This window comes from Chinchilla lanigera, unplaced genomic scaffold (genome assembly GCF_000276665.1).
Source record: "Chinchilla lanigera isolate Chin_1 unplaced genomic scaffold, ChiLan1.0 scaffold00012, whole genome shotgun sequence".
Taxonomy (NCBI): domain Eukaryota; kingdom Metazoa; phylum Chordata; class Mammalia; order Rodentia; family Chinchillidae; genus Chinchilla; species Chinchilla lanigera.
Genome location: NW_004955413.1, coordinates 10,409,923 through 10,428,472, shown reverse-complemented (window position 1 = coordinate 10,428,472; position 18,550 = coordinate 10,409,923). Strand labels below are relative to the sequence as shown.

The 18,550-nt window shown below is 41.5% G+C and overlaps 1 protein-coding gene across 2 annotated transcripts in view; it reads left to right on the top strand.

The window, feature by feature from the left end:
* The window catches only part of Grin2b (glutamate receptor, ionotropic, N-methyl D-aspartate 2B), a 421,074-nt gene that overhangs the window by 351,532 nt on the left and 50,992 nt on the right, over positions 1-18,550 (top strand). For both annotated transcript variants that reach the window (XM_005378985.1, XM_005378984.2), the window contains exons 7-11: positions 2,057-2,259; positions 3,061-3,232; positions 3,456-3,609; positions 6,715-6,840; positions 9,311-9,540. In XM_005378985.1, coding sequence (XP_005379042.1) covers positions 2,057-2,259; positions 3,061-3,232; positions 3,456-3,609; positions 6,715-6,840; positions 9,311-9,540 — 885 coding nt within the window. The remainder of the gene's footprint in view (positions 1-2,056; positions 2,260-3,060; positions 3,233-3,455; positions 3,610-6,714; positions 6,841-9,310; positions 9,541-18,550) is intronic.

Below are 18,550 nucleotides of genomic sequence, written 5' to 3'. Positions count from 1 at the left end.
TTTTTTTTGGTTTTTCTCCGGTACCGGGAACCGAACTCACGACCTTGCGCTTGCCAGGCAGGCGCTTTTACCGCTGAGCTAAATCCCCAGCCCCTGGTGGAGGATATTTCTATCTCCACATGTCTTGGAAGTCATTTAAAATTGCTTCCTTTAGAAACAAATAATATTAGCAATAGGAGGAAAAACAGACTTAGAACAAAATTAAATCAATGGTGAAGAGACATCTGTACATACGTCACTGAGTTACTTGACCCATGGTTTTCTGAGTCTATGATGGTGCAGAAGCAATGCACAGTCAGTAGAAACCACTTTGGAGCTTTTCCTGGGCTAGTGATACGTGGTATGAGACCCTCTCATGATGCTAGCAGTGGCAGTGAGCCGCAGATCCCAGACACAAGATCACGGGAGGAAACAACTGATCTTTGTAGTGACTGTGTTGACAAGTGATGGTGTTCTGCAGGTCACAGGTTATGAAATGTATTTTCAACTTATGATATATTCAACTTACAATGGATTTATTGAGATTGAAGCCTATTGTAGGCTGAGGAATGTCTATGTATATAAAGGAGAGCAAACATTTGGTATGATGCATTATTGTGAACAAAAAAGCAAAATATTATTTATTTTGCAAATATCACACTCAGAAGGAAACCAACCAGAAGCAGAGTTAATGTCAGGGAAGGACCATACAGGTGCCAAACAAAATAGCCCAGGACACAAAATCACTGCCCATATGATAGCGAGGCAATGAAGCAAAGGCTGTGAATGTACAGGCTTAATTGGGATGGAAGTCATCAGCACCGTGGGATAAGGGTGAGGGAGAAATGAGCTACACCTGAGAGGACACCAGGTAGAAACCTAAATGCAGACAAAAGGAGAAATAACAACAAAAGAGTTTGAATCCTGAATTGATACGGAAATGCCTATTCACTTAAAAGTTTGTGAAGTGCTGCCAGTTCGTTGCTCCCTATTGATTTCTGTAGTTAAGTAACCGAAGTAGTTCTGTAATCCTCACCTGTTCTATTTTGCCTTACCACGTGGAGGATGATTTTCTATGACAGAGGTCCTCAGTTATAGAAAATTAAAATGAGCTCTCTCTTTCTTCATTAAGCTCAATAGCAGAGAATGAGAATTTCCAATGTCTTGTAGATTCTATCACAAAAATAGGAATGAATGGCTCTTCTAAAAGATGATCAAAGCCATGTGCTTATCTCGTGATTGGCAGCGGGGCTGGCACGTACGTGCTTTGGGGACACTCAGCACTGATGTTAGTCATGTGAATGGTGCTCCCTGGAGATGTGCTGTACAGTCCGTGTGGCCACATGCGGCAGCTCACAATGAGACCTGTCTTATCACTGCAGGTGCATATCTTTACTGACTCAGTAGTCCTTACCAGCCCAACCCTCCCTTCCCCAAACAATCCACATCTGTATTCTTTCATCCCAACTTATAATTATGTTCCAATCATACCTACCTGGCTCTGCATGCAGTTCACCCCTGGACCTCTATTATAAGCCAGAACATGTCCAGTTAGCTCATTTGCTACAGTCACTCTGTTGACCTTTCCAATACTATTTTCTGTTCTCACTATCACGTTCCTTGTTATGGTGAAGTGCAAAAAAAAACCTGACAGCCACACAAAACACAGGAAATAGACGTTCTCACAGCAATTGGTTCAATTTTAGTACTCACCACATAGTTCTGTAAATAGTTGTTTTCATTCCTGACTTCTTCACCCAGCCTGATGTGAGCCTGATGAAGGACAGAATATGCTTCTTTGAGCTTCAGCATTTAGCAGGGTACCCACCACATAGTAGGGCCACACTTACGTTCAGTAAGTGGGTGAGTGATTGAATGTATTGCTTTCTTGGATTTGCAAGCAGTAGTCTCTGTTGAGCATATGGTTTTAAAAGTCTTCTCTTCATTATGTGCAAGGCTTGCATCTGTTTGCCTTCATTTAAGTGCTTCTTGGAAAGATTCAGATGATGATGAGAAAGGCTCTTATGTCATGGCCGGTGGTTTCTGGTTTCTGAGTCTTCTGTGCATTCCTGTGCAGGTGGGGAAGTGGAAAGACAAGTCCCTGCAGATGAAATACTACGTGTGGCCCCGAATGTGTCCTGAGACAGAGGAGCAGGAGGATGACCACCTGAGCATTGTGACCCTGGAGGAAGCACCATTTGTCATTGTGGAAAGTGTGGACCCTCTGAGTGGAACTTGCATGAGGAACACAGTCCCTTGCCAAAAACGCATCATCTCTGAGTACGTGTATCACCTCCCCCACAGGTCCTGGGTGGCATGGGAGAGCCGCGTTTGTTGCAACTGTTAGCACCTGGCTAGCCTGGGGCCTGGGGCCTGGGGCCTGGAGCCTGGAGCCTGGAGCCTGGAATGAATTGAGTGCCATGCACTTTTCACCTGCACTTTAGCTGTGGGGCCACTTGCAGCCTTGTGGTATGGTGTCTGGTTCTGTCCAAGTCACAAGCTAGGAAGATGCCTCGCTAACCACTTGGCTACCACTCCTTTGGCCTTGCCTGGCCACAGCGACTGGGACCTCGGATTCACAGAGGTTTAAATTCACTTTTGCTGCTGAAATATGTTTCCTTGGACCAGTATGTTCCTAAACTTTGAGACTGAGAGCCATGTTTGACAATAGATCAGACTTATCTATGCTCTCAGAAGTCAGGGTAATCATTCTCTTTAGTAAGAGAAAGAAGGATCTAGAATGAAGAATGAGAGACCTATTAGGTGTTAGACACTTTTCTGTACCAGGGTTGGGGTACCAGTTAAAAGGTGAAGGTGTGAAAAGTCAGCGTGTGAAAATTCAGTGACCTGAACCTTTAGGATATGTACCCTTTCCTGATGTGTATTATACTTCAACAGAACATTAAAAATTGCCAGCAAATGTGGCTCAGTGTAATGAGAATACTGTGGCTAGGAGGTCTGGTTTATTGGGCTTGGCATGTAGGTGGCGGCTGTTTTAGGGTTGGGATTTCAATGAACAAGAATAATATTTTGTTTCTTGTACAAAGCTTTGCTTTTTTTCCCCTTCCTTTTTATGGGTAGGAATAAAACAGATGAGGAGCCAGGCTACATCAAAAAATGCTGCAAGGGGTTCTGTATAGACATCCTTAAGAAAATTTCTAAATCTGTGAAGTTCACCTATGACCTTTACCTGGTCACCAATGGCAAGCATGGGAAGAAGATCAATGGGACCTGGAATGGTATGATTGGAGAGGTGAGTGCCAGGAAGTAAGGACCATTTCCATTTCTCTTTTATTTTGCTTCACTTTTATATTTCTTAAAATGTTCATTTCATATATTTCCAGAATTATAAAATAGTAAAGAGAAGGTACTGTTCCCACTCTACAGTGAAAGTTCCTGCTAGGCCATGTGTATTTTCCTCACGATGGCCCCTGTCTTCCTGGGTTGTAATTGGAGCCTTGTACCTTCCTCTGCAGGTGGTCATGAAGAGGGCCTACATGGCAGTGGGATCACTCACGATCAATGAGGAACGGTCAGAGGTGGTCGACTTCTCTGTACCCTTCATAGAGACGGGCATCAGTGTCATGGTGTCACGGAGCAACGGGACTGTCTCACCTTCTGCCTTCTTAGGTAAATCATGCCTGTGCTAGTGGGAAGAAATGGATGTATGGACAAGGGGATAGATATGGGGCTATTGCAGAAGCATATGGCCAGGCTCTTTCAACCACGAGGAGGCTTGCCATTTGCTAGGGACTTTATTTGGGGACTTTAGAATTGATTATTCTCAAAAAGCAAAGCTCAGGAACACTCAGGAAAACAAGAAAGCACAATGCCTTTTAAAAAAAACCCCGGGGGACTCCGTCAGTCCCCTTCTCGTCCCTTAGGCATTGTTTGACCTCAAGCAAATTTGCTTTATCTTGGGGCTCAGTTTCCTCATCCAAAGAAGAGGCCTTTTCACTAGCTGATCTGGAGACTGCTTCCTCCTCTAATAATGCTTAATTCTAGATATCACTGACATTCTTATTTTTTTTTAATTGTCTTCAAGAATGGAGCCTAGGACTACCAAAATAGATCTCTTGTTTTCACATGAATTTTTGAGGCATTGCCAGCCAGAGCTGATCTGAGGCTTCCTCCTTACGCAGCCTCTACTTCCCCACCTCCCAGTATCACTTATGTGTCAAAACCTTAGATAGGATATAAGACTGGGTAAGAGAAGGCCAAGATTTCCATTAGATGAGGGCTTCTCTGAGCTCATACCCCATATTTTTTGTAGGGGCTGTGGAGCAAGGGGTGGAAAATAAGATGTCACCTTGAAAACAGAACATTTGGCCAGGAGACAGGAAGTCTGGTTTGGTCATAAACAAGCTATAAGCTCTTGGACAAGTCATAATCACTCTAAGAGATGTCAGCATCTTCAAATATATGAAGATATTGGAATAGACACTGATTAATATTTCTTTAAACTTGCTTCATAAGGAATTAATTAAATTAATGTACCACTAAATGGAATTATAGGTTCCATAGAATTTTTCTATAAATTACAATTGTACTCGTTTCTTAGCTAATTTTTTATTTCACAGTGAAACAAATTCTGCCCCTGCCAACCTTGTGTGAAATGTTATTAGATAGCACACACTGTACGCATTAATCCTCATAGCTGCTGGGTGCAATTTATTTGAACTTTTCCTTCATAAGGATGATTGGAACATTGAAAGATACAATGCACATTGTAATTCTAACTCTTGTCAGTTTATCATGAACTATAACTTCTAAACCAGAAGAGCTGGTGAGCTCTGAAATGACAGAAATGCTAGGCAGAGTATTTTGGAGGAGTTATTCGTTATGAGGACAAGAAAAGCCAGTGTTTATTGAACACCTAATATGTGATGTGCCAGCTGTTATTGTGCATGCCTTCAATAGTCTTAACTCACTGATACTACTATATCCACTGTATGATTTAGGAAAAACAGATCTAAGCTAAAGTCCAGTTATGGCAGCCTTCAGAGCCTGTACTCTAGACAGAATTCAGAATTCCATTCCTAATGAATACCACATCCTAAGGAATCCGGATATGGTGGGCAATTAGTGCAACATAATGCGCAGAGCAGACTCGATTCATACCCTCACTCCGCCACTTTCTGAGTGTGAATGAAGGACTTTGATCTCAACCTTAGTTTACTCCTCTTAAGTAGGTATGATAATCCATAATGAAGGGCTCATTAAAATGATTGTAGTTAACAGTGTGTGATGAAATAAAGTTTTGTAAATTAAGAAGACCGGTACAGATATTTATTATTTTTTTGTGTTGCTCTGAACTTAATGGGGGAAGAGACTGACCTGAAAGTGATGCTTTTACTCAGCTATTCTCCAGGCTTAGAAAAAAGTGAAATTGAGGTAGGACTTCAATCAATGAGAGTCAAAGATGAAGGAGATTTCCCTCAACCACCATAGCGAAGCTTTGAATTGTACCATCTATGCTTGACTCTCTGGCTGCCATTGAAAGGTTTGGTATTTCACAGTTGGCGTGTTAAGCTCTGGAACTTTATTAAGGTTCTTTTTAAATTGATTAAGTGACCAAGCTTTTATAATTCCTTTGGAAGTTCAACAGTAAAGTAGGTTTCAGAGTGAGAAATATATTTTCTAATTTGCAGCCAATTTTTCCCCTTTCTCAATTTCATCTTATTAATGATTTGGAAGATAGGGAAAACAGCATGTTAATTCACTTAGTTATGAGCATTTTACAGTGTGACAGCTGAAAAGGCTAGGACTATTTTTGAGACACAATTGGGGGAGCACTGCATCATGGGATAGAGTAGCGATTATCCTTTTGTGTACCGACCTTCAGAGAGATGGCTTCTAGAATATAGTGTTCAGTTTCTGGGCACCTCCAAGCCAGAGAGAGTTATTAAACTGGAAGGGAATCGGCAAAAATGATTACAGGTATTAAAGAAATATGTAGCCCATTCTTGCTATTTTACCTGGTCTTATTCCACCAACCCCATCACCTAGTAATAAGGGAAGTAACAATTATAATTATTTTGTGAATCTCTACTTATGCACATTCCCTTGTCACTTGTTAAATTCCTACTGCTGCAGATATTGATTTTCAACATAGATTTTTAGCTTTGACTTATAATCTTATAACCTAATAATGTGTAATGAAATATGCCAAATCAAAGTGGATTGCAAAGGAAAATCTAGGCTGGAAAATTTAAGAGAAATAGGTAGGAGTGGTTATTCATAATTATTATGGAACCAATTCAACTCTAGTCTATTAAGAATTAATTTGATTGCAGCATTCAGTAGCAATGGCAAAGGGTTTTGGGAGTCTTCACATTGTAGAAATGAAAACATTATAGAAATGAAAACATAAACCAAATCAATCTAGGGTAATTCACTTGCACCTTATCTAGTATTTCTTCCAATTGTACCTTTTACTGAAATACCAAGATATGGGTCCAGAAGCTCCAGAAACTGTCTGTAAAAACCTCAGAAGGTTCACAAGCATGAGGTTATCTTCTTCATGTGTTAGAAAGAAAAACAACCTCAATATGCCCATCTGGGGAATGGATTTGCTCAGTACATCTTATTTCTCTTTAACCTAGTCCCTGGCTCACTGAAGGCCTTGTTCCTTGTTTTCCTCCAAGTTTGTGTTTGCATGAGCAAATGAAGATGTCAGATAATGAGCATCTGTTCTCTGCTCTGACCCTGGCCGGGTTTTCTTTTCGTTCCCAGAGCCATTCAGTGCTGACGTATGGGTCATGATGTTCGTGATGCTGCTCATCGTCTCAGCTGTGGCTGTCTTTGTCTTTGAATATTTCAGCCCTGTGGGTTATAACAGGTGCCTCGCTGATGGCAGAGGTAAGGCCAGCTGCAACCACTACATTTCGGCATTTATTCTAATTTGTGACTCTAAATCTTTGTGCCCCTCATTTTTATATGCATCCTTTATAATTTACTCATTTCTGGAAAAAATAATCCCTTATGCACCTATCGGTTGGGACTTCCATGTTCCCTCTTGGTACATGCCAGCCCTAAGTCGAGTCCCACCCCCAAGTAAATGAGAGGAAAGATGGGTGGTAAAGACCGTTAGTGTAAATATGTCACAGAAAATTATTTGGATAACCTCAGGCTAAGGGCAGTTGTTTGTCGGAACAGATGTGACTCACAAGGCAGATTGTACACACATGTTAAGAGTGAGGAAAGAGGGGTTGCTCGAGGGAATATATGCAAGTGGCTGTGGCTAGTGGAGCTCTCTTCAGCTAAAAGATCACTACTGAGGTCTGAGATCCCCAAAGTATGTATGTGCCTGGGTCAGCTCCCTTGCCAGGTAGGAAAAGTGTCAGGTACTTAAAATAAAATGAATGAGGAAACTAGTTTTCACCCATAGCTCTTACAAGGTATCCAGTTCCCTGGGTAGATGCACCCGAGATGTGAGGACTGTCTTTGTGTTTGAAACATTTATGACACTTTTTAAAAGTTCACTAGATTTCTGAAGGGGAGCATGAGATCCCCGTGTATAGCTCCTCTAAAACTTCCTGAAAATCCCAGAATTACGAATTTTCTCCTTCCTCCAAGTCTTCTGCTTTCACAGTGGGAGTTATCCTGGAATTGTAATGTCAAGAGGAAAAATTCTGAACGCTGGCTCCTAATAAGAATCACCTTAAAAGACAAAAGTGCTAGGACCTTGTTTTCTGATTCATGAAGTCTAGGGTGGAGCTTGGACTACTGTATATTTCAAAACAGTGGCTCTCTATCTTGATTTCACATTAGAATAACCAGCACAATACCGTGGCAATTTAGTAAGAACTTCTACCTGGTAGATACCAGGCTGCAATAGTTGGTAAAAGTTCCCCTTATGCTTCCGTTGAATTCACAGTCCAGGATGGGGGACGACACGTCACTGATCAACTTCCAAGCTTTTTATTTTGTTTGTGTGTTCTGTGGTGGAATTGTTAATGTCCCTGAAATACAGTATGGTTAGTGGCTTTGCATATGTGCTAAAGGGTCATCCACAAACCATGATCTCTAGCCCAGGCTGAGGGCCTCTGTAAGAAGTGAAACTGCTGGGACTCATGTAAGTGTATAAAGAAGTGAACAATGTCAAGAAATTAAGTGTGCAGCCTCCTCTTACTTTTGAAAAAATTCTAGAAAGTGAAAAATCCAGATTTACACAACCCAGAGCAAGCACTTATAGTTCCATTACCATGGAATGCTTATCTTCACAAAGGAATTCCACACAGTGCCACTTTAAATAGCAACTCCCTCTAGAATGTTTTGCATTTTACAAAACTTCAATTTATAAACAATTTTTTAGTTACACATCTGTTGCATGAAATAAGATCCACATGCACAGATGTGTGTGTACAGTTAGATATCAAGTTCGACATGTGTAGTCCCTGATGATTTTGTTGGCTGAGCAGATGCTGTCAGGATCACAGCAAACATCCCAAGACCTGTGTTAATACATTGGAAAATTGTGCAAGCAGATGTTCGTTTCTGCAGTAGAGGGGTTTCTGAAGATCCAGGCAACAGGCAAGATTTTGCTTTGACCTAGAAGAAATAGCAGTGAAGTCACGATGCATTGATGTGCAGAAGCCTTGACACTATGTAAAGATCAGAGGGGGGAAGGTCAAGTCAAGAACTGCTACTTCTTGCCCTCAGATCTATGTACCTGGGTCAGGAGTCCATGCTTTCCTCTCTGGGTTTCCCGATCAGCTTTTATATAGAAGCTACTACTGCAGGGTTGAAAAGTGTTGGCCTTGAAACAGAGTAGGGAGGGAGTTAGGTTGCGTTTGAAACACTGAGGGCTAAGTGCTAGAAGCTGGAAAAAAACTAGCAAAAAGTGCATTCAGAGCCATCCAGTATCAGTGTAAATAGGCTTAAAATGGGTTTCTGACAATGATAGGGAAGATTTGTACAATTCTTGCTGATGTGTTGCACACTGAAATGCCTCCTTGATAGAGACAAACATAAACATTTAGAGAAATGATAATAGTGGCCTAATTGTGATCATAGTGTTATAGTTGGCCATTACTGTTCAACTTTCGTGTAATCTTGATGGTCTTATATATGACAGCAAGAGAGTTGCTGTTTGGAGAAAGATTTCACACACACCCCAAGACTCTCATTTTCTCCTGAGGAGCTCTCTTCTGCCTTTCTGAGTCTCCCAGAAAGGAGAGGTACAGACTCTCACGTGATAAAATTGTCTATGAAAAGGCTCAGTCTCTCCTGCTCTGAGCAGAGACTTTCCAGCTCTGGGTGCTTCTAGGTTAAACTAGAATCAGTAACTCTGGCTTAACTTTCCGTCCTCATCTTTTTGTTATGCCAGAGCCAGGCGGCCCATCTTTCACCATCGGCAAAGCTATTTGGTTACTCTGGGGTCTGGTGTTTAACAACTCCGTACCTGTGCAGAACCCAAAGGGGACCACGTCCAAGATCATGGTGTCGGTGTGGGCCTTCTTTGCTGTCATTTTCCTGGCCAGCTACACTGCCAACTTAGCTGCCTTCATGATCCAAGAAGAGTATGTGGACCAGGTTTCTGGCCTGAGTGACAAAAAGGTAAGAAACCCATTTGAAACCTACCATCTTGCCTACGATCCTGGTCTGGGTCCTATTTGAAGTTCTCATGTACCTGTTAATTTTCTAAATCTTTAGAATCAATTGTTCTTTCTTATGTTTTCTTCAATTAGGACATGGGAACAGAAATCTGTTTCCCTACTGGAATAATATTATTTCGTGTTTGCTTCCTGATGTATAAAAGTACACCATGGGCTGCAAATAAGGGGCTTAGTATGTTCACAGCTTTCTGAGTACGTGGTAGCTCTTGTTGGATACAGTTGGGTGGCCTATCAGCTCCAGGTTGGCTCTCCGGTGTGTTATTAGAGGGCTGCCCCTGTGTACCCACACTGAGGGGATGGGAGCATTATGGCCTCGTTTTCTTCCCAGTGGTATTTGGCTGTGGGCTCTTCCTTTGTTCCTGTACACACTCCTGTGTTCCTAGGGCTGAGCAGGAGGATTGTTCACATTGCATTTTAAAGAGAAGTAAGTGCTATTTAACCTAATGATTGCCCCTGTGTGCCGCTGATGAATGGGTTGGCCCCCATGCCAATTGCAGGCCTCCTTATGGGCCTGTGCAGTTGCAGGAAGTATCTCATGGTTTCCATCTCTGCTGCATGAGGATATACAAAACCCATTCCAAGTGCATTTGACTTTCAGCTTTGTCTGAAGCATCTTAGTTTCCATGGAAGAGCTGTCCCCTGAACCACGGTAATTAGGATGGTGGTCTAAGACAAGTGATCAAAGCTGGCTCTGTGGAGTGTCTGGTAGAGCTCACAGTCAAAAAAGTAATGGAGATTTTCACCTACGACAAATTTCCTACTCATTGTTTCCGTAAAATTAAGAAAATGTGACTCCCCACATCCATCTCCAGGGTGAAGCCACGAAATACAGGCAGGTACCTTTAGAACAATAGACAATGCCTTAGCACCTGGGTCAGGTTTCTCCAAGATAAAACCCTAAGACTTAGGCAAATGGTTTCAAAAGAGTGAAAAAGAGAAGATATGTCCCTAGGGGCTCAGATAGATAGATTTTTCCATCTATCTATATTTACTTTTCAAAAATATTCAAAAGCATGTGGGAAGATAAACAGTTTCTTGAAGAAATTACATATATATATAATTTATTATGTTTCCTTTTTTATTTTATCACTTTCTCTGATTTGTCTTTTTATTTTTCTTCCTGTTTTTAAAACTATTTCTTATATTTTCTGCTCCCTTATTTTTGTTTTTGTTTATACTTTCATCTATCTCATTATTTATTATGCATTTATCCATATGTTCACCCTCCTATTAATGAATCCATTTCTAAACATTTTCCTTCATCATTATGACCCTGATGAAATTTGACTTAGATATCTTCCTTCATCCCATTACAACCACCACCACCACCACCACCACATTTTTGTGGCTATTTCTGGAACGCAGGCAATACTGGAATTAAGAAGTACTTTTATGGAGCCCAGTACTTTGATGTGGCCTAAGTGAGATGGATCATGCGCACCCTAAAACGTGGATGCTGCAGCAGTTTGATGGGCCATCCCCCATGTGTGGGTTTCCAGAGGTGTGCCAGAGAGTTTGTTCACATGAAAGCCTGGCCAAGAGGTAGCAAACAGAAGCCACATAATATATGGCAGAGCCAGTTTGCTTTGTAGTGATGTGGCAGAGACATAGTGGATCATGTCCCCACTCATGAATGTAGGAGTGTTTGTCAGGACCTGTTGCTGTGCATCAACATGGCAGAGGTGTGATGGCCCACAGCTTTCCTTGGGGCTCTGGACTGGCAAGTGGAGTGCTGCCATACTTATCACAATTTCTTTTCAAATGGTTCTGAATATTCCTCAGTGTACTGTACTTATCTTTCTCATAATATTGTGGGCCATTCAGTGACAACTGAATGTATTTCTATTTGAATGAGCATGATTGGATGAGGGGAGATTGTTATCCCTCCTGAGATTTTGAAAGGATTTATTACCCTAGGCTACTTCCAGAAGAGAAGACAGGCATCTGTTTGTCCTCCACATCAGGGTGGTTATCTTCCGAGAAGTTCAACCCTATCACTTTCTGCATACAACAAAAGCAGTTGTATTTGACTTTCTTCTGCCCTGCTATACCTTTTAAGGTCTTTCCAAGTGATTTCCTGTGCTCCCTTGCTCTGCAGTGCTGTTGGCAAGTACTTGGGCTCCTGTGTCCTGCAGCTTGGGCATCTTCAACTCCTCATTCTCCTGGTCATGCCTCCATCTGTGGATCTGCCCAGGAGGTTTTTCTTCCCAATTCTTCCGAACTCCTACAGACATCTCAAGACTCAAACTAGAGATCACTTTTCTTGTGAGGGGCTTCATTTGGCTCCCCTGGGCAGCTAGTCACTCTTTCGTTTCTCATGCCAATTGGTTATTATCACTTCGCTGTAACACCTGTCCTTTTTGTTTTGTTGTAGTAATCTGTAGATCTATACCTAATGGTATGCCCCTATCTCTAACTATGAGTTCCATTAAGCCAAAGACTTTAACTTGTTCAGAATTAAGACCAAAAGATAAATAAATAAAATTTCAAAAGTACAAAGTCTGTGGGGGAGGGAGGGGTGTGTACTTAAGAACCTCCTGGGCCAACAGTGGACTCAGTGTTACAGGCAAAGAAAGCACCAGACAGCGGGAACCCTTTAACAGCTGTTTAATTTGAAAATGATTGAAGATGGTTATCTGGTGTATTTCCAAATTTTGCAAATGACAAAATAGTAAAGTGTAAGCACCCTACCGGAAGTGTCAACATAATCTACATGATTATAGAAAACGTTTAAGTAACTAATGACATAAAACTGCATATTAGTGTCAGGAATAGTTATAAAAATCAGGAGAGTATTTTGAAAGTCTACTTAGAATGTCAAAATTCATACTACTTTTACTTCAAAACACCTAAGGAAGACAAAGTCTTGGGCATGGTAATGCATGAGAGGAAATGCATTCTCTGAATTTAGAAAAAGAAATAACACAGATATTGAAACAATAATGTTGAGAATAGAAATAAGATGATTTTGTGATTGTGATTTTCTATGTAATTACATTTTCATCAAGCAGAGCAGCATTTACCGTGAAGAACGGTTCCTAAACTTGTTATGACTATCCCAAATGACATAGCTTCTATGTAATTCAAATCAAATAATAACCGCCTTGCAGTGATGATGGAAAGATATTTGTAGCCATTAGATTTACAACATTTTAAAAATTTGTCTTCAATTTTGTGCTGCAAAAACTGTGCTGAGATTTTATTTATGTGGGGTACAAAATGAGAATGTTCAGAGTTAAATTTCCATTAAAGCCTATGATTTGCTGTTTTTGACTGGGTAGCTTTCGTGATAGCATTGTACAGTGGATTGAGTACGATTCCACTACATGCTGTAACTAAATGTGGGTGAAAGTGCTAACATTTAGCAACTGTACTGTGCAAACCTTCGGCTCCTCCAGGAGGAGGAGGGTGTGAGGAAGCTGCTGACATCTTCCTTCTCTTAACAAAGAGCTCACCACGCTGATGCTGTTGCTGCTTTCCTCTCCAGATGGACTTCTCATTTTGGCAGTCTACTGACCCGAGTATGAAACTGTGAAGGGAGGCGGGTGTATTTGGAGGGTGTTAGGTACATTACCTATGCCATGCGTTGGTAATCTTCTTGTAGTTGTGATTATTCCTATTTCACAAATAAGGATATTAAGACTCTGAAAAGCTTGGTAACTTTGCTGAAGTTATACATCATCCAGTGACAGAGTCGAGGTTCATGTCCCTTTGTGTTTGACTCTAAAATCACTTGGGAGGGATGTTTCCTTTTAGCTAACACCATGCAATGTTATGACATAGCTAAAGATAGGTATTGAGATCCTGCCTCTGTTTCTCATTTAATCCTCTACCATTTCATTCAATGACCTTGGAGTTGAGGGCAAACTCAAGACTTATCCCATACCACAGTGGAACACATGGTAAATTGTGTTAGTTAGCTTTCTACCTCTGTAACAAAATATCTGATATGAATAGCTTAGAAGAGGAAAAGTTTAATTTTGCTCATGGTTTCAGAGGTATCCATCTATGCTCACTGGACTCTGCCATTTCTAGGCCTGTGATGAGGCAGAAGCACCACGGTGGGAGTGTGAGGTGGAGGAAAGCTGCCCATGTGACAGCTGGATAGCAGAGAGAGGTTGAAAGAGCCCAAGAGTAAGGCACCAAGGACAAGAGATAGTCCCCAAGGGGAACTGCCCATGACCTACTCCCTTCAGCTGATGCCCCCTCCCTGTTTCCATCACCTCCCTTTAATGCCATCAGATTATGATCTCAGCAGTGGGCTGGTCCATTGATGAAGTTAGAACCATCATGACCTAAGCACATGCCAAAAGCCCATCAACAGTGAAGCCTGCAACACTATGAGCCTTTTGGGGAACATCTCATATTCAAACGATAACAGTTCCATTCAACCCAACACTTCTTAAGGCAGAGTTTACTGTCACTGTCATTGCTACTAATAAAAAGATTATCATTGTTATTATTAGCAGTATAACTTTAACCATAATACCTCAGCTAACATTTTTCAGCTCTTTTAAACCAGACATGAGGCCAAATATGTTGCACTGATTATTTTATGTATTGGTGCTAAGATCTTTATTTGTAGGTAAGATAACTGAAACTTAGAGGGGTTCAATAAATTGCCCTCCTGAAAATCCTGGCAGCCTATAGTTCTTAAATGGACCCTGTCATCCTATTTAGACCCTGAGACTTTTTTCCAGTTAATTTCCTTTCTCCCTATCCTCTCTTATACATTATCAAGGTTTAACAAGTCAGATCCTTTCCCTGTGTTAAAGCTATCTAATTAATTGAGCCATAATAATTAGATAGTATTCTAACATTTGCTTTTTATTTAATAAGTCTTCTAGAAGCATTACTTTAAGTAGACAATAATAGTGATTTCCAGTATTTGGGTGGGCTGATGGCTTTTAAATTGACTGTAACCTTTGCATAGGATGACCCTGACCTTTAAACCACTGTTGGGTCATGGTAAGTAGGGGTGCCGAGAGAGAGAAGGGTCAGTTATGGAGTCATGGGGTTGAAGCTGGATAGAAGGAAACCTTCAGGTATGTTGCGGCCGGTCACTGGAAGTTTGCTGTGTGACCATCAGGCTCTGGACAGTGTCTGACTACGTCCTACTTCTAACATTCCCATCACCATTGTGTTGTAGCCACGTTATGTTTCGTAGTTCTTTTTCTCAAGGGACTAAATGAACTCTATGAACTTTCAGAAGTCAACAGGTGCTCCTCTGTTCAAAGAGGGCTGGAACGTGGGAAGTACAATCAGGTTGGCCAAATAACAAGACCTGTTGGCTTTTCTTTTTAAATCATTACTTATTTTATTTATTCATTTTAATTTATTTTTTATTAGTACATATTTGCAGTACATAATATCTATATTCCTTGTGTGGATTTGGCTTTTCTGAATGATGATTATTCTGCTTTTTCTGGGAAGCCACATAGGGTGCGGTAGTCAATTTTACCCATTTTGGATATAAGCAGGTACTAGGGTTGAATGTCCCCTCCAAAGCTTAAGCTGAAATTTAAGTGCTATTGTAACAGTATCAAGAACCTTTGGAGGTGATTATCTTGTGAAGGTTCTGCTCTTATGAGCAGGTTAGTATCATTACCTTGAAAGTGGGTTAGTTTTCATAGGTGTGGCTTTGCTGTAAAAGTGAGTTCGGTTTCCTGGCTCTCTGCCCTTGCCTTCTTGTGCTCTCTGTCTCGTGCTCACACTTCTTTGCCATGTGATGCCCGTGAGTGTGTTTTGACACAGCAAGAAGGTCCTTGCCAGCTGTCAGCACCGTTCCCTGGGATGTCCCAGCCTCTAGAACTGTGAGAAATAAATTTCTTTTCTTTATAAATTACCCGATCTATGGTGTTCTATTATGGTGACATAGAATGTATTAAGACAGCAGGGTATGACTTTTAAATCTACATGCGAACAAATAAGTAAATATGCATTCTGGAAGAAAACCAGTATAATGATATGCATTTTTATGACAATACTATCCTGAAGTGTTTGAATAATAGTTGAGCATTTGTGAGGGAATGGGACCATGGTTTCCACTGTACAAATGTGTTTTCCTTGCCCTATTAACTTCAGGCTGCAAATCAGTGGGAGACAGCTAACCTCAAACCTGATCTGTCACACCCTGATCCTGGCTCAGACCCTGTTGGTCAAACAGTGGAATGCTGGGCTAAAAATAGCTTCACAGGGGAAGCAGCATGCTTGACTAACGAGCCAGGGTGCTAGCAAGAAAGGCCTAGGTTAGACATCCAGGTAGCTGATCAAAATTTAAGGGGATGATTCATGCGTGGGAGTCCTCTGGGACTGTCAAATAAATAGTCCTCTTGTAACAGCTGATCATGAACAGATCTGCAGGAAACAGTCCAAAATCAAATGTCCCCAAATGCCAGGAGTGAGTGAAATGTGCAGTGTGAATGAGTGGGGGAAGGGACAACTTCTCCTAGTTTGCAGTCAGTCTGCCCCTTTGCAGTGCCCCAAATACTGAGCCCCATCCCTGCCCCCCAATGATATATCCACACTCTAACCTGCAAAACCTGACTACCATCTGAATAGATCCAGCACAGACTCTTGGGTCTGGGCCAATCCCAGGTTTGCCTATCAGGGTCAACTACCACCACTTCTTCCCTTTTTATTTAAGCATGTGTCTAATATGTACTCCCACAGACATCCTCAAACACTGAATTCTGAAACCATCTTGACAGAGACTGGAAGTCTCTAACCTCAGCTCATTATCTGGGCTTGGCAGTGGTCATCTTCCAAGACTCAAACTGGAAATGATTAGGTTCCTAGCAGAGCACCAGAGATTCTTTTTTCTCCCCCTTTCACTTTCTTCCCCTTGAATGGCCACCTCCTCCCTGACATTCCCTGACTTCTTACATGGACTCCTCACCTCTACGCCCTACTATCCTATGGGACCTGTTGTGTGTTGAAAGGTGGGACCTAAGCGATATATCCACACTCTGACCTGCAAAACCTATGAATGTTGACCTTATTTGGAGAAAAGGGTCTTTGCAGATGTAATCAAGATCTCAGGGTGACACTGTCCTGGATTATCAGGGTGTACACAAAATCTGATCACGTGTCCTTCTAAGAAGGCAAAAAGAGCTGACACAGAAGAGGACAGAAAACACACAGAGCAGAAGGGCATATGGAGACAGAGGCAGATATTGGAAGGACACAGACGCAGGAACACGTGGAGCTGCCAGAAGCTGGAAGGTGCAAGGAATGGAGTCTCCCCTAGGGCTTTTGGAGAGAATGCTACCCAGCCAACACCTTTAAATTGGTATTTCCAGCCTTCTGAACCATGTGAGAATAGGTTTCTGTGTGCAGTAATTTGTTATGTCAGCCATAGGAACCCAAGGCAAAGCCTGCAGGACTTTGAAGGCCAGTGTTTGGAGCTGGCTGCATCCTTTAGATCTCAGAGCTTCTCCTCCTTCACAGTTCCCTTCCCCAGCCACCCTAGCAAAGTGAGTATTAGAGCAACATCTGACTAGGTTTCCTATCTCCTTTGCCTAGAAAAACTGATTGACTTTACACTGGAGGTCTTCATGGACATATGGATACAGGCAGATGGAGTCTTCTCTTAATATTAAGGAGAGAGTAAAAAAAAAAAGGTGTCACTGGTGCTCATTTTTGGTGTGCTCTTGAGCTTGATCAATGTCATTTTCTCACAAGCTATGGTGAGCTGCTTGTGTGTACACCTCTTCACAGTTCCTACATGCCTCTGGTGATGTAGCTCTCTCTCTGAGGGGACTGAGGGCACGTTTATGTGTAGTGTATTATTTTTACAGTCCTTTGTGAAGCAAATATTACTAATGCACTTTTCTCACATTCTGGATTTTCCTGTGTGGTTCTGGAACTGGAGGGAACTTTATTTGCTCATTAGTCACTGTTAACTTCTTGCTTGTTAATGGTAAACAAGCGCCCTCTCTCTTCTTATAGATAAATATATTGTCCTTATTACACAAAAGTGCATATTCACATATATGCATGTAATTATGTTCATTTGTCCACCCTCCAAAACTATATGAAGATCACAAGATTAGGTAATTAGGAACTTACCATTCACAGAACTATGTATGGAACACAAGTTTCCTACAGTCACGGAAATGAAGTTTTACAAAGTGGACCTCAGAAAGATCATCTTTCTTACCTAGAAAAAGAAGGCAGATTTACTTCATTCTGCCAGTATTAGTGGGATGATCTTTTTGCAAACTGAGCTGAAGCAAAACCAAGGAAGCAAGAAGGACAGAACGAGAAAGACGGAAAGAGGATGACAGGGGAAGGAAAGGAAGAAGGAAGGGAGCGAGAAATGCATCAGAACCTAACCTTGGGCTAACTCTGCTCGGTTACTTTTCTTGGGAAAATATACCTGCACAAAGTACTAGATGATCAGAAGGCTGCTGAATTATAGGTTTTTTTTAATGCAACTATATAAACTAGAGTGAGTATGAATTCAGCTTTCCCATCTGAATTGAATTGAGCTGAACCCAAAATGAAAACCAGCTGCACTCAAGAGTTTCAGTTAGAAGTCAAAGCATGTGACATGGAATGCTGTATATTAAACTTTGGAAGTGGGAGAAGCCCCTGAGTCCTGTTCAGAGCTGGTTGGGTCAAAGGGTACATCTGCGACTTCCATGCCAGCCCCTCCCCCTCAGGTCATTTCTCCCATTTGGGAAGAACAAGTAACTCTGGTCTTCCCACAGAACTTCACATTTACTTACAGCTGGTTCTCAGAGAGGAAATCTCTTCCACTATTGAAGACATATTCATTCTGAAGTTTATTTACATCAAGGAGAACAAGAGAGTTCTCCAATATCCTTTTCTCTCTGATTACAAACAAAAAATATAAGTAAGTATTTTAGTCCTGAGAGATTAAGATTTTATGTGCTCACTAAATCTCGAGTTGTGGTTTGGGGATGGATTGAGAATGTTTCACTTCT